At 38.9% G+C, this 15,347-nt stretch overlaps 1 protein-coding gene across 1 annotated transcript in view; it reads left to right on the top strand.

The window, feature by feature from the left end:
* The first annotated feature begins 5,948 nt into the window (after positions 1-5,948).
* Tmc3 (transmembrane channel like 3) overlaps positions 5,949-15,347 on the top strand; it is a 39,124-nt gene continuing 29,725 nt past the window's right edge. Inside the window, exons 1-4 of the mRNA XM_015493177.2 lie at positions 5,949-6,117; positions 7,494-7,640; positions 11,180-11,255; positions 13,983-14,064. Coding sequence (XP_015348663.1) covers positions 6,029-6,117; positions 7,494-7,640; positions 11,180-11,255; positions 13,983-14,064 — 394 coding nt within the window. The 5' untranslated portion in view covers positions 5,949-6,028. The remainder of the gene's footprint in view (positions 6,118-7,493; positions 7,641-11,179; positions 11,256-13,982; positions 14,065-15,347) is intronic.

The following is a 15,347-nucleotide window of genomic DNA, read 5'->3' as shown; positions in this document are numbered from 1 at the left end:
GGGAAATTATGTGGCCTCATGTTTTAGATAAATCGTTCATAATTATATCAGATTTGGGTTTTTTGTTTGTTTTTGTGGGGTTTTTTGCTGGTAGTAGAGATTAAACCTAACAGTGCTACATCCCAGCTCTTTTTGTCCTTCATTTCAAGACAGTGCTTGCTAAGTTGCCCAAGCTGGGTTCAAACTTGTTATCCTCCTGCCTCAGCCTCCTGAGTCGCTGGGATTACTGGTGTGCATCCCCACACCTGGCTTTATCTGACATTTGTGAATACTTACTGTGCCAAGCACGATTCTAAGCTTCCTTCAGGTACTCATTCATTCATTTTATCTTTACAAAAACACTTCCAAGTGCTATTATTAATCTCATTTTATATATAAAGTAACTATTAATTCACTGGTACTGCTGTAACAAATTGTCATGTTTTAAAACAGAAATTTATTCTTAGGTTTCTGGTGGCCAGAAGTCTGCACTCTGAAGTCTGATAGTATTGCTGGGCCAGATGAACACACTGCCTGGGCCATTCCAACCTCTTGGGGTTTTAGGGCAGGATGCTTCCTTGACTTTCCCAGTTTCTGGTAAGTGTTGGCACCTCCTTGTTTTGTGACTGTATCACTTCCATCTTCAAGGCCAGCACCTTCCAATCTCTCTCTGCTCTGTCTTCATATCACCTCCTCTTCTGCATGTAGTAAGATCTCTGGCTTCTTCCCTCTTGTGAGGTACATGCAGCTGCATTTAGGGCCAACTCAGATAACCCGGAAAAATCTTCCCATCTCTATATCCTTGATCACATCTGCAGACACACACTCCCTGCTCTGGTCACCATTTTGCCAATCAAGGTTATATTCACAGGTTCCAGGGATTAGAATGTGACTAATCAATGTGCATAAGGGACATTTTTCAGCCTACCTCTGGGATACTCAGAATATTCTCTGCATCTAAACATCAGCATAGTAGTGTTTATATGTATTGTGGTACACTTGAGAAAATTTTATTATGAACGGAATCCCAAGATCAAACCCAAGAAGCTACCCAAAGTTGCTGGGATTACAGACATGCACCTGTACATTACAGTTCAACAACACTCAGTTCAAACTTTTATCATTTCTTGATGGTAAAAACACTTCCTCTTTGTAAAGGACTGTGCCGTGGTGGTAACAACTGGTCTTCATTTACTGGGAGGGGCAACTGTGGCAAAGGGCAACCATGGCCACCAACCCATTTACCCATCACTCACTATTCAAAATGAAGAACAGAGTATTGCATAAGGGAAATATCAGCCAGTCTGCAGGGTTTCCAGTCTATATGCAGTTGATTTCTTGAGGAATAAAAAAAAATTTTTAATTAAAATTGTTCTCAGTCTCAACTAATTCAGTTGTTGCTCAGAAAATTGGAAATAATCTACTCTTGAGTATCTTCCCAGCATAACATTCTCCAGACTCAAAATATATTTCCCAACTTTAAACAAAAGTTCTCAGATTTGCCAACACAATATAACATCCGTGTAACTATAGACCAGAAGTGAGAAAATGTCCTGAAAAATCCAGACTTAAAAATTTGAGAAGGAAGCAGGAGCTTGGCACTGCTGATGGGACACAGTGGACTCACATGTATGCTCTAAGATGTGCCCAGGGATACTGATGTCTCAGAATAGAATCCACTTAGCAGGAGGAAAAATTCTTTAATTGATGATGTAGGAAATGAATGTTTTTGTTCCTGTAAACTAAGCCATCAAATGATTTCTGTTAAAACCTTCTGGGATTTATAACGAAATTGTATTCCCTTTCCCCCCCTCCACCTTTTTTTTTCTTTTTTGAACTCAAAGAGATGCACATGCTATACAATTAGTCTTGTCCTGCTGCTTCACTCTCTCTCTCTCCCTGTGTGATTTTTCTTTTCCCACCATATGAATCTTGGAAGCAGTTGGTCTGGGAAATGATAGTCGCAGCCCATTTTGACATTGTTTAGGTCCTTTCTGAATTTTTAAAAATAATCCAATTATAAGTGTTTGAGGGATTTTTAGTCATTTTATCTATAGACATATTTGAGACATATTCTGGCTTACCTTAAAATCACCCAATGCATCTAAAGCTTCTAATCAAATTGCCTGAGGAAGTCAAATGTAAGCAGAGTAATTAATCTTCTTGCATCCACAAGGCAGCATCCTCGGATACCCACTTTCTGCCTAGTCCTTTGGAGCCAGGACTGGCAGAAACCTAGAAAGGAAATGAAGAGGTGAGGCTGAGTTCTCCCACTGGGGATTAAGGAGCAGCAATCAGAGCCTCACCCTAATCACATGACCAACTCGAGGCCAAGGAGACTCGCAAGGGCATTTTAAAACATCAGACCAAAGAAATCATAAGGACATCACAGACAAATGTGACCATGTCAAAAACTCCTTTTAAGTTATTGTAGATTTCAAAAGAGCCAGAAGAAGAAAGGATTTTGAATGTTCCCAAAACAAAGAAATTATAAATGTTTCAGACAATGGATATGCTAATTACCCTAATTTGATCACTACACATTAGATATATGTATCAAAATAGCATAAACATGTACCATTACTGTGTGTCAATTAAAAGTAATTTTAATGTAAAAATAATTTTTAAAATCTATTTTAGCAATAATAAGATGCATTAACTTAATATAAACGTAAAAAGGGCAACATTGATTTGATATTTAATTTTTTAAATAATATTCCTTTTCATCCAGTAATTTCACTTCTGTAAAAGTAACTCTAAAGAAATGATTCTCAAAGCAGAAGAAAATCAATGGCAAAAAGAATGTATTTGGGAGAATGAAATGGAGGCTCAAGAAATGGGCAGAGTCTAGATGTTCACTCAATGGCCTGTTGGTACAGTATTTTTTTAAAAAAATAACATGGGGTTTGCACTCACTTATTTTAATAAATCCCCATAGTACTTTGAAATGTGCTACCATCTTTCTCTACCTTCCCCCACAAAAATATATAAGCCAATCCCATGCTAACACACAACAAGAAGGGTAGTGGAGAACAGATTTCAGTGGATTAGAAAAAGGGGAATGGGGGCTGGGACTAGGGTTCAGTGGTAGAGTGCTCATCTAGTGTGTGCGAGGCCCTGGGTTCAATCCTCAGCACCACATAAAATAAATAAATAAAACAAAGGTATTGTGTCCAACTACAACTGAAGAATAAATATTTTTAAAAAGGGGGGGAATGAGAGGAAGGGAGGGGAGATGGAAATAAGAAAGTAGAATGATTGGACATAACTTTCCTGTGTTCATATATGAATACATGACCAGTGAAATTACCCATCATATTTAACCACAATAATGGAATCCTAATTAGAATAAGTTATACTCTATATATGTATTTGTCAAAATACACTCTTACTGTCATGTATATCTAAAAAAATAATAAAAAAGAGAAATATATATATATATATATATATATATATATATATATATATATATGGCAAAGAAGAAACAAAAATGCTCAAAATACTTTAAATGCATAAGATCAATATAAAATATTTTACATTTTCAAGTAAATATTTCTAAGTCAGGGTCTTAGAAAAAGTAGAATTAAAATACTTTGAAATGTTTAGAAATTATCCATGTAAGTATGTAAAGATCTCTAAAACAATCTGATAGAACTCAGTAGATCTAGAAAGAATTCTTCTGTAAGTGCCATTTGTCCATTTGATAAGCACATATTTTATAACAGTGTTCCTGGTAGATTATCAGACAAAATTGCCTCAGGCATATTGACAGACACATGACCTGGTCTCAAAGACCCCCAGATCTGTTTCTGAGTCAAGGTCAGCTCCAGCACATGACTTTCTGCCTTGTTCCCAGGCCCTGTGCCCTAGATCTGAACACCTGCTTGGTAGCCCCTGTACCCCAGGGTCCTGGGCTGGGGTTCTGGCTCATGTAACAGATAATAAGAGCTATTGTATGGCACCTCCTCCTCCACAGAAAACTTTAATTACGCTTCTTCAGAAATCTTCACCATAATTGATTTTAGAACTATCAGCAAGAGTCTCTACAAAAAGAGTTCCATGTAGTTAAACTTCCTATTTTCCTATTTACCTGGAAGAGATCTGCACTCCAAGTGCTGAACTCCCCTTTTCTTAGTTTTCACAAACATTTATCCAGTATAGTAGTTTGGAAAAGTGTGTTTGCAAATGCAAAATGTGATTTAAAAAAAAAAAAAAAGACAGATCCTTTAACAAGGCCTCTGGCCTGAGATGGAACTTCACGGAGACGTCTATATTTCTAAGATAAGAAAAGTTACCAATTGGGCTCCCTAGTAACAGCTGGCAGGGGAGGAAAAAAGAGGAGTAGAAGCTCTCTCCTCCTTAGGCACTGTCCTTGAAGGGTTAACTTGCCCAGAACACTAAAAGAAAAAGCTGCTTTCATGTGAAATTCTGCAGACTGTGAACTTCTGAGCTCCTCCCCTTACACGCTGGGTATAAAGTTCTGAAACTACCTGAACTCAGGGTTCAGGGGATTAATTGATTACAACAAAACTGTACCCTCTGAACCTGGCTGCAGTAAAATAAAACTGTTTCCTGCTATCTTCAGTGCTCTGCTTCATCTGTCCCCTACAACACTATCTAATGATTTGCTAATCAAGTAATGGAGGATAGAATAAATGGAGCCTCTCTCCCCACACCTGAAGTTGCTGATGGACTTGCTTTCTGCTCTGTTGTCTGGTAAATAGCTCAGTAATTTAAAAATTCACCCCTTTGTTGAGTTCTTAGTGCATACTGTGTATGCACTAAGATATTTCCGTTTTCATTCTTGCATTTCCCACTCAGTTGGTACAAATCTACAATTAACTTTACTACAAACAAGACACTTCTTATGGTAACTAGCAAACAGAGATTGATATCGTGAAATCATAGTCAGGTCTTGGACTTGGGGTAAAGTCTTTGACTGAGAATCTTAGTGCATGGCTAAGAGGGGAAGCCAAAAGTGACAATAGAACAGGGGACCATTCTGCCTGTGGCTGGGGAAAGGGAAGTGGTCCTACTGACTTTTGCTCAAGGATTAGCCTGGGCTAGACATCCTGTTTTACAGAGGCAATTTACTTTTAGGATCTCTAATCTCTATCATATTCTTTCTTACCAAGAAACTCTAGGAAATTCCTTCATTTCCCTTAGACTCAGTCTCATGGGGTCATCATACTCATGAATGTGACCCCACTTGATAAACACAAAAACATGATGAAATATTAATTTGGTTATTTTTAACACCATGCTCAAGTATTTGGGACAAATCTTCCAGAATATACAGTTCTAGAAAGATCTCATGGCAAATATTCGCTGCAGGCCCTGGACCATGGGACAAAAGCTAAAAGCACTTGATAAACATAAAAACATGACGAAATATTAATTTGATTATTGTTAACACCATGCTCAAGTATTTGGGGTGGCCATATCATTATTTCTGCAATGTACTTTCAAATAGTGTGGGAGTGGGGAAAGCATGTAGAAAGAAACAGAAAAGAAAAAAGTCAAAAGGAAAAAATTAAAACCAAGCCATGATGATACCTTTCCTGGACTCTACTATGTGAACATTGGCATGATTCTTGCTGTCTCTAAGCCTTTTTCTTGAGAGGTAAAGATGGAGAAATTAAGCCCTGTCTGTCGTATTCCTTAAGTGTTTAATGAACGCCAGCCAAGGTAATAGATGTAGAGTGTTTTGCAAACCATAAAACCTTGAGTACAAGGGGCTATGGCTGGGTTCCATCGGCAGTGCAAGTCATCCCTAGATCACCTGGCCAAGCTTCCCACCTTGGGCTGCCCAGACTCCAGCCAATCAGTGCTTCTCCGGCCACCTTAACATTATATATGCAAGATCAGCCTCTGGCTTCTCCCCTGCTCCCAGCGCCAGTTGCAGGCAGGCAATCCTGCTCCTGAGAAGGGGAGGACAGAGCAACTCTGCAGTTCCTGTTTAGAAACCTCCAGTTGCAACAGACCCTTGCCTGCCAGCTTCCTAGCTCCCTGGCTGACATCAGGGATCACAGGCAGCAGGTCTGTTCCCATGAAAGCCTCAAGGGCAACCCAGCGCTACAGAAGCATCAGGAGAAATGCCAGCCAGCACTACCTCTACCAGGAGTCCCTGCTGCTCAGGTGAGTAGGTCCCCTTCATCACCTGGGCAGAAGAGGCAGGTGTGTGAGAAAGGGATGCATGTTTGTGTCACCTAAGCCAGGGACAACAACTCTCTCGGTCATGCTTGGTTCTTCAAAACAAACTCAGAAACTTATTCCTACAGGTTTCATACAACTAAGATGGCAACATGAGCCAAGGAAACAGGGAGAGATGGTTCTAAGCTGCTGGTTCTCGATGAGGGGATCAGACTCCCAAAACCTGTATCCCAGACTGGCTTTATTGCTGCCAGTTCCATAAATGTGCTTTGTCTTTGTTCTCTGTTTACTCAATCAGCAACGTTGAGAGAAAGCAGATAATACATCTGTCACAATAAATAAGGTGTCTCTTGGAAAAGGCTTCTGAATAGTTAGAAGTGGGTGGAAGTGCTATTTGAGTTTGTTAAATATTTATAATGAATATTTTGTTAAGTATTATGACCTCCACTTACTTTAGAGAAATTGGAGGAAATTCTCTATTGAGTAAGCAGAAACAATATGAATGAAAATAATAAAGAAAACATTTTCTAACAGCTACAGAAGAATCTTCATCTCCTGAAAAGATTGCATTAGGATTAGCATATCAATTATTACTGGAAATGAACCTCACTACACATCAAATATTGTTCTTCTAGAGAGTAACCATTTCCCTGACATGTTTTGCTCATATACACTCATTTAGCTAATTTCTTGTTCATAGAAAATGCTGCCTCTGTTATCTCAGGTTTAAAATAAATCAAAGTGGAAGGGCAGAGAAGGGTCTTTGGGTGACTGAAGTTTGACATTTATATATTTCATCTGCAGAATTGGGAGCTAAGGAGAAATCTCCAAAATTATTTCAATGATCCTATTAAAAAATTGTTTTGTCTACCAAAATTGCTGCTATTCAGGAATTGCATCATATAAATAAGTCTCCTCTTGCTTCCTTTTGTGTCTTCTGATGGTTTTTATCCTCATTATAATTATACATAATAGTGAGATTTATTATGACATATTTCTACATGCACATAAAATAATTTGATCAAGCTTATTCCCCAGTACCTCCTCTTTCCCTCCCCTCTTCTCTACCCTATTAGCTTTCTCTCCTCCATTGGTCTCCCTTCTATTTTTTCCAATATTATATTTCATCCTGAGAAATTTTTCTCTTTCACTGACCTCAGAAGTATTAGAATCTAAGAAATGTGTTTAAGTGGGCTGCTAACACTGCCAAATTCTCTCTCCACCTTCATGGATCCTTACACACACACTTCATACAGTTAACCCTGGGGCAGTCAGATGCTGAACTTTCCCCAGGAAAGATGATCTTCACTGGAAGCAATTCTACTAATCAGATTTCCTCCTTAATGCCCTGATCCATTCAGTAACTTGGATGACAGCTTTAATGCTGATGAAACAGGGGACAGCAATGATCCGGAACAAATCTTCCAGAATATACAGTTCCAGAAAGATCTCATGGCAAATATTCGCTGCAGGCCCTGGACCATGGGACAAAAGCTAAAAGCACTGAGGTAAGGTCCTCAACAGCAGTTACTAATTACTGTAAATATGCTTTCCAATAAGCCTCCAGTCCCTGCCCATGGAAACAAAGAGACAGATCCACATGAGAAAGGTGCCCTGGTGGCTCTTGACCTGACCCAGAGAAATCACAGAGGTGTCTGAGGGGTCTGCCTGGTCCATATAGCTAGTGTATGTGTTGGGGGGAAGGGTGTCTATATGGTGTATATATATGTGTCATTTGTGTGTGTGTTGGTGGAAAGTTTTTGGTCTTCTACCTCTACTCCAACAGTAGGTTTTAATATTGTCTCCAAACTTATAGGAGACAGGTAAAAGTCAGAATGAAAAGAAATGTTCATTTTAGTTTCCTTGCTATTACTTCCTCTAGAGGGGGAATAATCTCCATGGGAAGCCAGATTATAATACTTAAGAGTCATTTTACAAAGTGTGTCTGTATAATAGTTAAGTGCTAAGGATTCAAAGACAGATGTCCTGAATTCAAATACTATCTGTCAATCTCTAGTCATTGGATATTGGGAACTTTTCTTAGTTTCTCCAAACATCAGTAAAGTTGAAGTGTTAACAAGGAATGAAATAATAAGAAATAATCCCAAAAATGTCAACTGCTAAGTTCTCAGAGTACTATTTAAAACTCAAAAGACCCTGGCTGCCCTCAGACCTATTGAACCAAACTGTGGGGGAAGGCCCTCGAGTTTTTGGCAGCCACCTCCTCCAACTCCTCTTTCTCTTGTTCTTCTCCTTTCTCCTTTCCTTTTCCACTTCTTCCTCTCCCTTCATCTTCCACTGCTAGAACTAGCGCTTTCACTCAGAACTAGAGCTTCTCACAGGATAGTCAATGCTCAACTGAGCTACACCTCTACCTTCCCTGGTATTTTAAACATGCATTCAAGTTGATTCTTGCACAAACTCAAGTTTGAGACCACTGACAGCAGTCCCTTGAAGGATTTATACTGTATCAGGTAGGCAGTAAGAGTGACTGATGACTGCTTATGCTGATGCCAGGGATCCTAGCAAGGGGAATTAGTAGGATGGCCTCCATCACCTATGCCAATGAGCTACTGTGAACTAGCAGAGCACCCTCGTACCAAAGCAGTCACCACCCTGGCCATCAGGCAACCACTGTGTGGACAGAACCCCACTGTCACACCTTGCTCTTTAATGCCATTTTCTAGATGCCAACCAGAAATTCCTTTCTCTCCATACCTACCATCTATGGAGCTTACACTTTCCCATCAAATAAATCACTCTTTCCTCAGGATTCCATTCAACGCACTGTTCTTCCAGTTGGACTAACCTGCCCCTCAGGTGGCTGCAACAGTTAGTCATCCATAGTTTTCACCCTGAGAAGGTTCCAATTAACTCTCCTTTTGCAGCTCTCATCATTTCTACTCTTGGAGGTAAGGATAGCCCTATGTTCACTTTCCAGCTCAGAAGACTGACACTCGGAGATGTTAAAAGACCAATCAACCTATGCATGGCTTCTGAGTGCTAGAATTAAGCTTTAAACAAGATTTTCTTCTGACATCAAGTCCAGGGTTCCATGGTATTGAAACAGGAATTTTATCAAAGTGATCATTGGGAGAAATTAATTTAAAAAATAAAAAGAGCATATGTTTCACTAAAACTTTAAAAAAAAAATCAATTAGAAATGATGACTAATTGTTACCTATATAATAGGAAACTAAGCTTTTTTAACCTTAAGGCCAGAACAGAGAAAAGTATTGCTTTATTGTCAAGGCACTTCAGAAACAAAAGATAAAACCAGGCCTTCCACCATGATGCTTGGCTGCATGACTCAGCAAGAGCTCCGAGCAGGCTACTGCCAGCCATGCATCAGCCAAAGGTAAGGCAGCTTGCCCTCTGAGCACTTCCATCTCTCATCCCCTGCCACACACATCTCCTTTCCATCACCTTAAGAAGCTACTGGAGCAACACCTCACTAATGGGACCTGCTGAGGCTTATCCCAGCACTTGAGTGGAAGCTACAAAAAGCACTGATCCCTGACTGCGTGAGAATTAAGGGTGCATCATCTAACACAGATAAAAAGCCACTGTCTCAGAGGACATGGCACACTCCTATTTCCCCTGAAGGGAAATGAGTGGTCAGATGGCTGGGATCAACATAGTTCTATGACCCAGCCTAGGTCAGATCCACCCCTCCTTGCCACCTCTGCACCTGATCACCCTCCCCCCAAAAGAGAACATGCTATCCCACTCTTTCTCAGTCATTGTATAGTTAGATCTTTCATCCTTTCTAAGTGACACACTCTTCCAGGACATTGACTATGCTTTATACATGTATTCTACTGCACTTGATCCAAAACAAGTATACAGCAAATGTTTGCAGGAAAAACATCATAAATAAATACACAAAATAAATTATTATTCAACTTGGATGGGTTCTCATCATCTAGATGTATTTAGCATGCAACTGTATTGAAGATGACCCCCAATATGGTCATGGTGTGGAGTAGGACATCAACCTCACCCTTATCTGCTCTTCTTATTTTGACCAGAATGAAGCCAGTCCCTTGGATCAGCTATGATAATGAGGACATTGCATTGAGAAGGCAGACGCCAAAACCCAGTACTCAGATTAGGTCATGTTTTGGAGAGTCACCTTGGATATGGAAAAGGGAGCTGGCTAGTTACATGTGTCTCCTAAGGGAGGACTCACAACTGGTGGGTGTTACTGGGAGGTTGTTGGAAGACACACAAAAGAACACCCCAATGAGTAAACTTGTCAAACTGGCAAACTGGCTGATTCTGAAGAACTAAGTTCTTTATCACTGAGTGCAATCAAGCAAAGGGTAGTTGACAGCCAGATAAGGAGGATCTCTGCATTGGAGTCACATATATCTAAGTTGCTTTGAGGGGAAATATTCAGTCTGTCCTACAGCACTAACATTTCTTTTCTAATCCTTTTGCTCATTTAATTGTGAACTTAAGCAGCTATTCCAAGGAATTCATTATGTTTTTATGACTCAAACATTTAAATTGAGAAATCACACCAGCTCAACAAAATGATCAATAATGTGTCAATAGTTTGATTGGAATGATTCAGGTTGCTCTTGGCTATCTAAACAGAACATTTTCCTCTCATTAACCAAACACCACCCTTTTCTTGAAGCCAGTTCTCTGAAGCCAGGTCTGATTATCACTTCTAAAGACTTGACTGAAAGAGAAAGGTTGATAGGTTGAAGAAGCCAAGATACTCCACCCTGCTACAGATTTCCAAAGCTAGTGATTCCCAGCCAAACTCCTGAATCAGAGAAGGACTTTAAGAAATTTAATTTAACTAATTTGGGCATGAATTCATCATTTTAGGTTAATTCATCTATTTAAGTGCTAAAGAAAAACAATTGGAAGGAGTTTTCTGGTTAACAAAAGTCAGGAAATGAAATATTAGTTTAACTCCACCCTCCCACAGCATCCTACCCTGCAGGTTTGGTATCCATTTCTATTACATCTTCACATATTTTTCAAAAACTGGGTGATAAAATTGTGCTCACTCTCATTTCCCTTTTCTCAGACGAGCAAAGGAGATTGTGCTGAAATTTGAAGGGAGGCTGACCAGGACCCGAGGCTACCAAGCAGCAGGTGCAGAGGTAAAGCACAGGCACATGGGCACAGCCATTCCTTCCTGGGGTCTCCAAGGCTAGGAGGCTGCACTTGCCATTGGACATAGGTTGTGTAGGGCAGGATGATGAGCCAGAAAATCTGAATTCCCCCAAATTCGATTTTAGTCCCAGATGCCATCACTTACTAATTGTGTGACCATGATAAGCTAAGATCATCAGGAAAAGATGACTTCCTTGTGAGAATAATCTAGTGTCCATTCTGACCTAACCCCATCCACACAGGTAGGTATTGTTTGTTGTGTACAGTTGTATCACTGAATCCCTCCCAATGAGAGAGGCATATTCCAGCTCTCACTTTATAATATAGTGTGAAAGGTTTTGATTGTTATTTTCCCCAAGCAGTCCCAAGCAATTATTTAAACTAAACTTTAGTATACCTTAAAAATCATATGTTTATAAAGATATTTCATGTATCTTTTTAGAAAACAAACAAAAAAAATCACTTCCATGGCCCCCACCCCTAATATAGTATATTTTTAAAAATCTCATATGTCAATCATTGCATAAATATGTCCTTTTCACCTCAGAGTAATTGTAACTTACACACATTTTTGTTTTGCTACTTTTTCCACTTAGTACTTTAAAGTTTACCTATGTTGCTTATGGTTCTTGTTAGACTTAACCGTTTTTAATGACTGTTTAATATTCCATCAGATAAGTATATGTTAGTTTAATTAATCATTTGCCTACTAGTAGACATTTAAATTGGTTCTACTTTTCATTATTATTAATAACTCTGCAAAGACCATCTTTGCATACAGTTTTTCCTCTTTTTAAATTTTTTTTCTTAAGGGATCCCTGTAGAAAAGACTATAATCCCTTTTTTTTCGGCTCTTGGTAAATATTAAAAAATTATTTTCCAAAAGTCTTTTTCATAAATATTGTCTCACACAATGCAATAATTTATTGGTCTCATATGCATCAATGTTAAGTATTGCATTTTTAAAAAGTTTATTTTAACAGAAAAATTGATAAATATACTCTCATTAAATTCTCTGAAACAACACAGTCTTAATAAAATTTAAATTAAAGATGATCATAAATTTACATGTCTGAAAAATTATATACAAAAGCTGCCCTGCTTTTGCAGATTTCATGCACTGAAATTCTCAAGCAATTTCACAAGCAAAGCCACTGATTGATTTCTACTGCTCCTTATACAAATGAGCCAGCAGCATCCCAAAGAAAGAGAATGACTTCCCCAGCAGCACAGAGTAAGAGAAATGAGGAAGTGGAGCTAGAACTCAGGTCTCTGGCTTGCCACACCTGAGTGTGTGTGTGTGTGTGTGTGTGTGTGTGTGTATACACACACACACATACACAACATACATACATATATACATATTTGGGGGGTACCAAGGATTGAACTAGGAGCACTCTGCCACTGAGCCATGTCTCTAGCCCTATTTTGTATTTTATTTAGAGACAGGGTCTCAGTTACTTAGCATCTCGTTTTTGTTGAGGTCCTCCTGCCTCAGCCTCCTGAACCACTAAGATTACAGGCATGCACCTGGCTAGACTTTATATTTTAAAGCAGGACACAGACCCAAACATTTTCTAACCCCAGACTTCTTGCCAAAAGATGTCTGAGAGCTCCTGACTCTGAACACTATTGGGGACAGAGATCAGAAAACCTTGTTTTTGTTCTTTGTGCTTGAGGAGATAAACCATACAAACCAAATAGAGGTAATGCAAGGTAGGGCATGATGAATGTTATAAGACAGACTAGGGAGTTTATAGACAGGACAAATTTATTTTTGGCTACAGAAAATCTGTGTGACAGCTTCATGGGAGTGGCCCTATTTGAGTTGGCTCTGGAATCATGAGCAGAAGATGAACAATTCCAGCTTCTGATAAAATTCAGATTTTCATTTCCAAGCAGCCGTCTGGCCTTAGCAGACACATCCAGAATGACATTATCATACATGTCTGTATCAGGACCGTGTGCTGTCTTACAGTTCAGAATGTGGTAATCACATTTGTAACCCTTCTTTGTGCAATGATATCATTTGCTTCCAACACAAACCCAGATTGTTTGTGTGTTAAAATGCACAACCTGCCAACTTTGTCCAAGAGCACAGCCAGTGTCAGGACACGTTTTGCTTCATTCTTCTTTGAGAAAAAAAAATTTTTTTTCAAACTTTTAACAATTGCATCTTAAATCCACAAGATAAATTTCTAGACCTTATTCCTGACAGCTTCAGCCTGGGGAAACTAACCCTGCTCAAGATACAAAACACATATTGGGTGTGGCTCATTTTCATAGTAGGCTCTAAACTCTTGGGCCTTAAACAGAAAAACAGGTGTGGTCACTTGGTGATTGTGTTAGCTGTATGGATTCCTGGTCCCCACTCCCAGAGCTACCTTAGGTCCATGGCAGGTTCACGTGGTGCCTTTAGACATCATTCGAAGTCTGACCTTCGTCCGTGCATCAGGAATGCTATAAACAAGAGGAGCTACATCCTTAAAGAGTATGCACCTCAACCCAGACACCACAGCTTAGAGCCCAAAGCAGTTGTCCACTCATCTGGTCAGAAGCACAGAGAAAGACAAGAGTGCTACTTTGGTCCTAGAGCTGCTTAATGGCCTATGAAGCCATCATTAAATGTATCAAAGGGTATGTCTGGGAGTCCCTCCTCCAGCTAGGACCCTAGTGCTACAGGAAGTTCTCTAATCCTGCCGTCTCCTTTTTAGCTCTGGCGGAAATTTGCTCGTCTTGCCTGTAACTTTGTGGTCATCTTCATTCCCTGGGAAATGAGGATAAAGAAAATTGAAAGTAAGTAATTGCACATGGAAAAGAGGTCAAGGATGCAGGATCAGTCATCAATCCACAGTCTAGAAATAGTCTGGTGGGTGCCAGTCCCCACAATGTGCAACTGGGGAGACTTGCATAGCAGGGCAAAGCAAGAAGACCTGGTCTGTCCCCAGCAAGACAGGAATAATCCCCATGCTTCTTTGCTACATTCCAAGATAGCTCTGTTTGTTCTCTCCCAGTTCACTGAATCAGACACATCAAACCCAAAAAGATGAAGTGAAAAACTCTGAGGATAAATAAGATGGTAATGTAGGGAATTGCAAAACACACACACACAAAAATCACATTTTTATAGAAATAGCTATGTTTAAAAAATATGCTTTAAAAGTAAATAAAATCATATTTAAACACACAATAATAACACAACACATATAGACCTCTATGAATAAAGTTGGCAATAATTCTGAGATAAAGAAAACTGTAATATTGGACTATAAAATATAAAAGTTCTATAAGGAGATATGAGAAGATTTAATATTAGGAAGATTATGAGTTCTAGCATTAATTTACAAGTTTAATGCAATTCCAGTAAAAGTCTCAATGTATTGCTTTAAGTATTTGACAAAATAATCACAAAACTTAAGGAAGAAAAACAATGAAGAGATCAATTAAACAAAAATTTGAAGGAAAAATACAAATGAAGTTGTGTGACCAAAATCTTAAAAATATGTCAGAAAGCTAAACAATCAAAACAGTATAGCATAGTGCAGGAATTATTTACTGACAAATCAAAGTAATAAGAAAAAAAATCAGAAGCAGAAATACAGACATTTAGCATGTTATAATTATTATAGTCTAAATTACTCCATAAATATTGCTGGAATAGTTGATTCAATTGTCTTAAAGAGTAGGTTTAATTCCTTTATTTTATTTTATTTTATTTTTAACTTTTATTGTTGGTTGTTCAAAACATTACATAGTTCTTGACATATCATATTTCACACTTTGATTCAAGTGGGTTATGAACTCCCATTTTTACCCCGTATACAGATTGCAGAATCACATCGGCTACATATCCACTGATTTACATATTGCCATACTAGTGTCTGTTGTATTCTGCTGCCTTTCCTATCCTCTACTATCCCCCCTCCTCTCCCCTCCCCTCCCCTCCCCTTTTCTCTCTCTACCCCATCTACTGTAATTCATTTCTCCCCCTTGTTTTTTTTCCCTTTCCCCTCACTTCCTCTTGTTTGTAATTTTGTATAACAATGAGGGTCTCCTTCCATTTCCATGCAATTTCCCTT

This window comes from Marmota marmota, unplaced genomic scaffold (assembly GCF_001458135.2).
Source record: "Marmota marmota marmota unplaced genomic scaffold, marMar, whole genome shotgun sequence".
In the NCBI taxonomy this organism is placed as follows: domain Eukaryota; kingdom Metazoa; phylum Chordata; class Mammalia; order Rodentia; family Sciuridae; genus Marmota; species Marmota marmota.
This window is presented reverse-complemented; position numbering and strand designations above follow the sequence as displayed.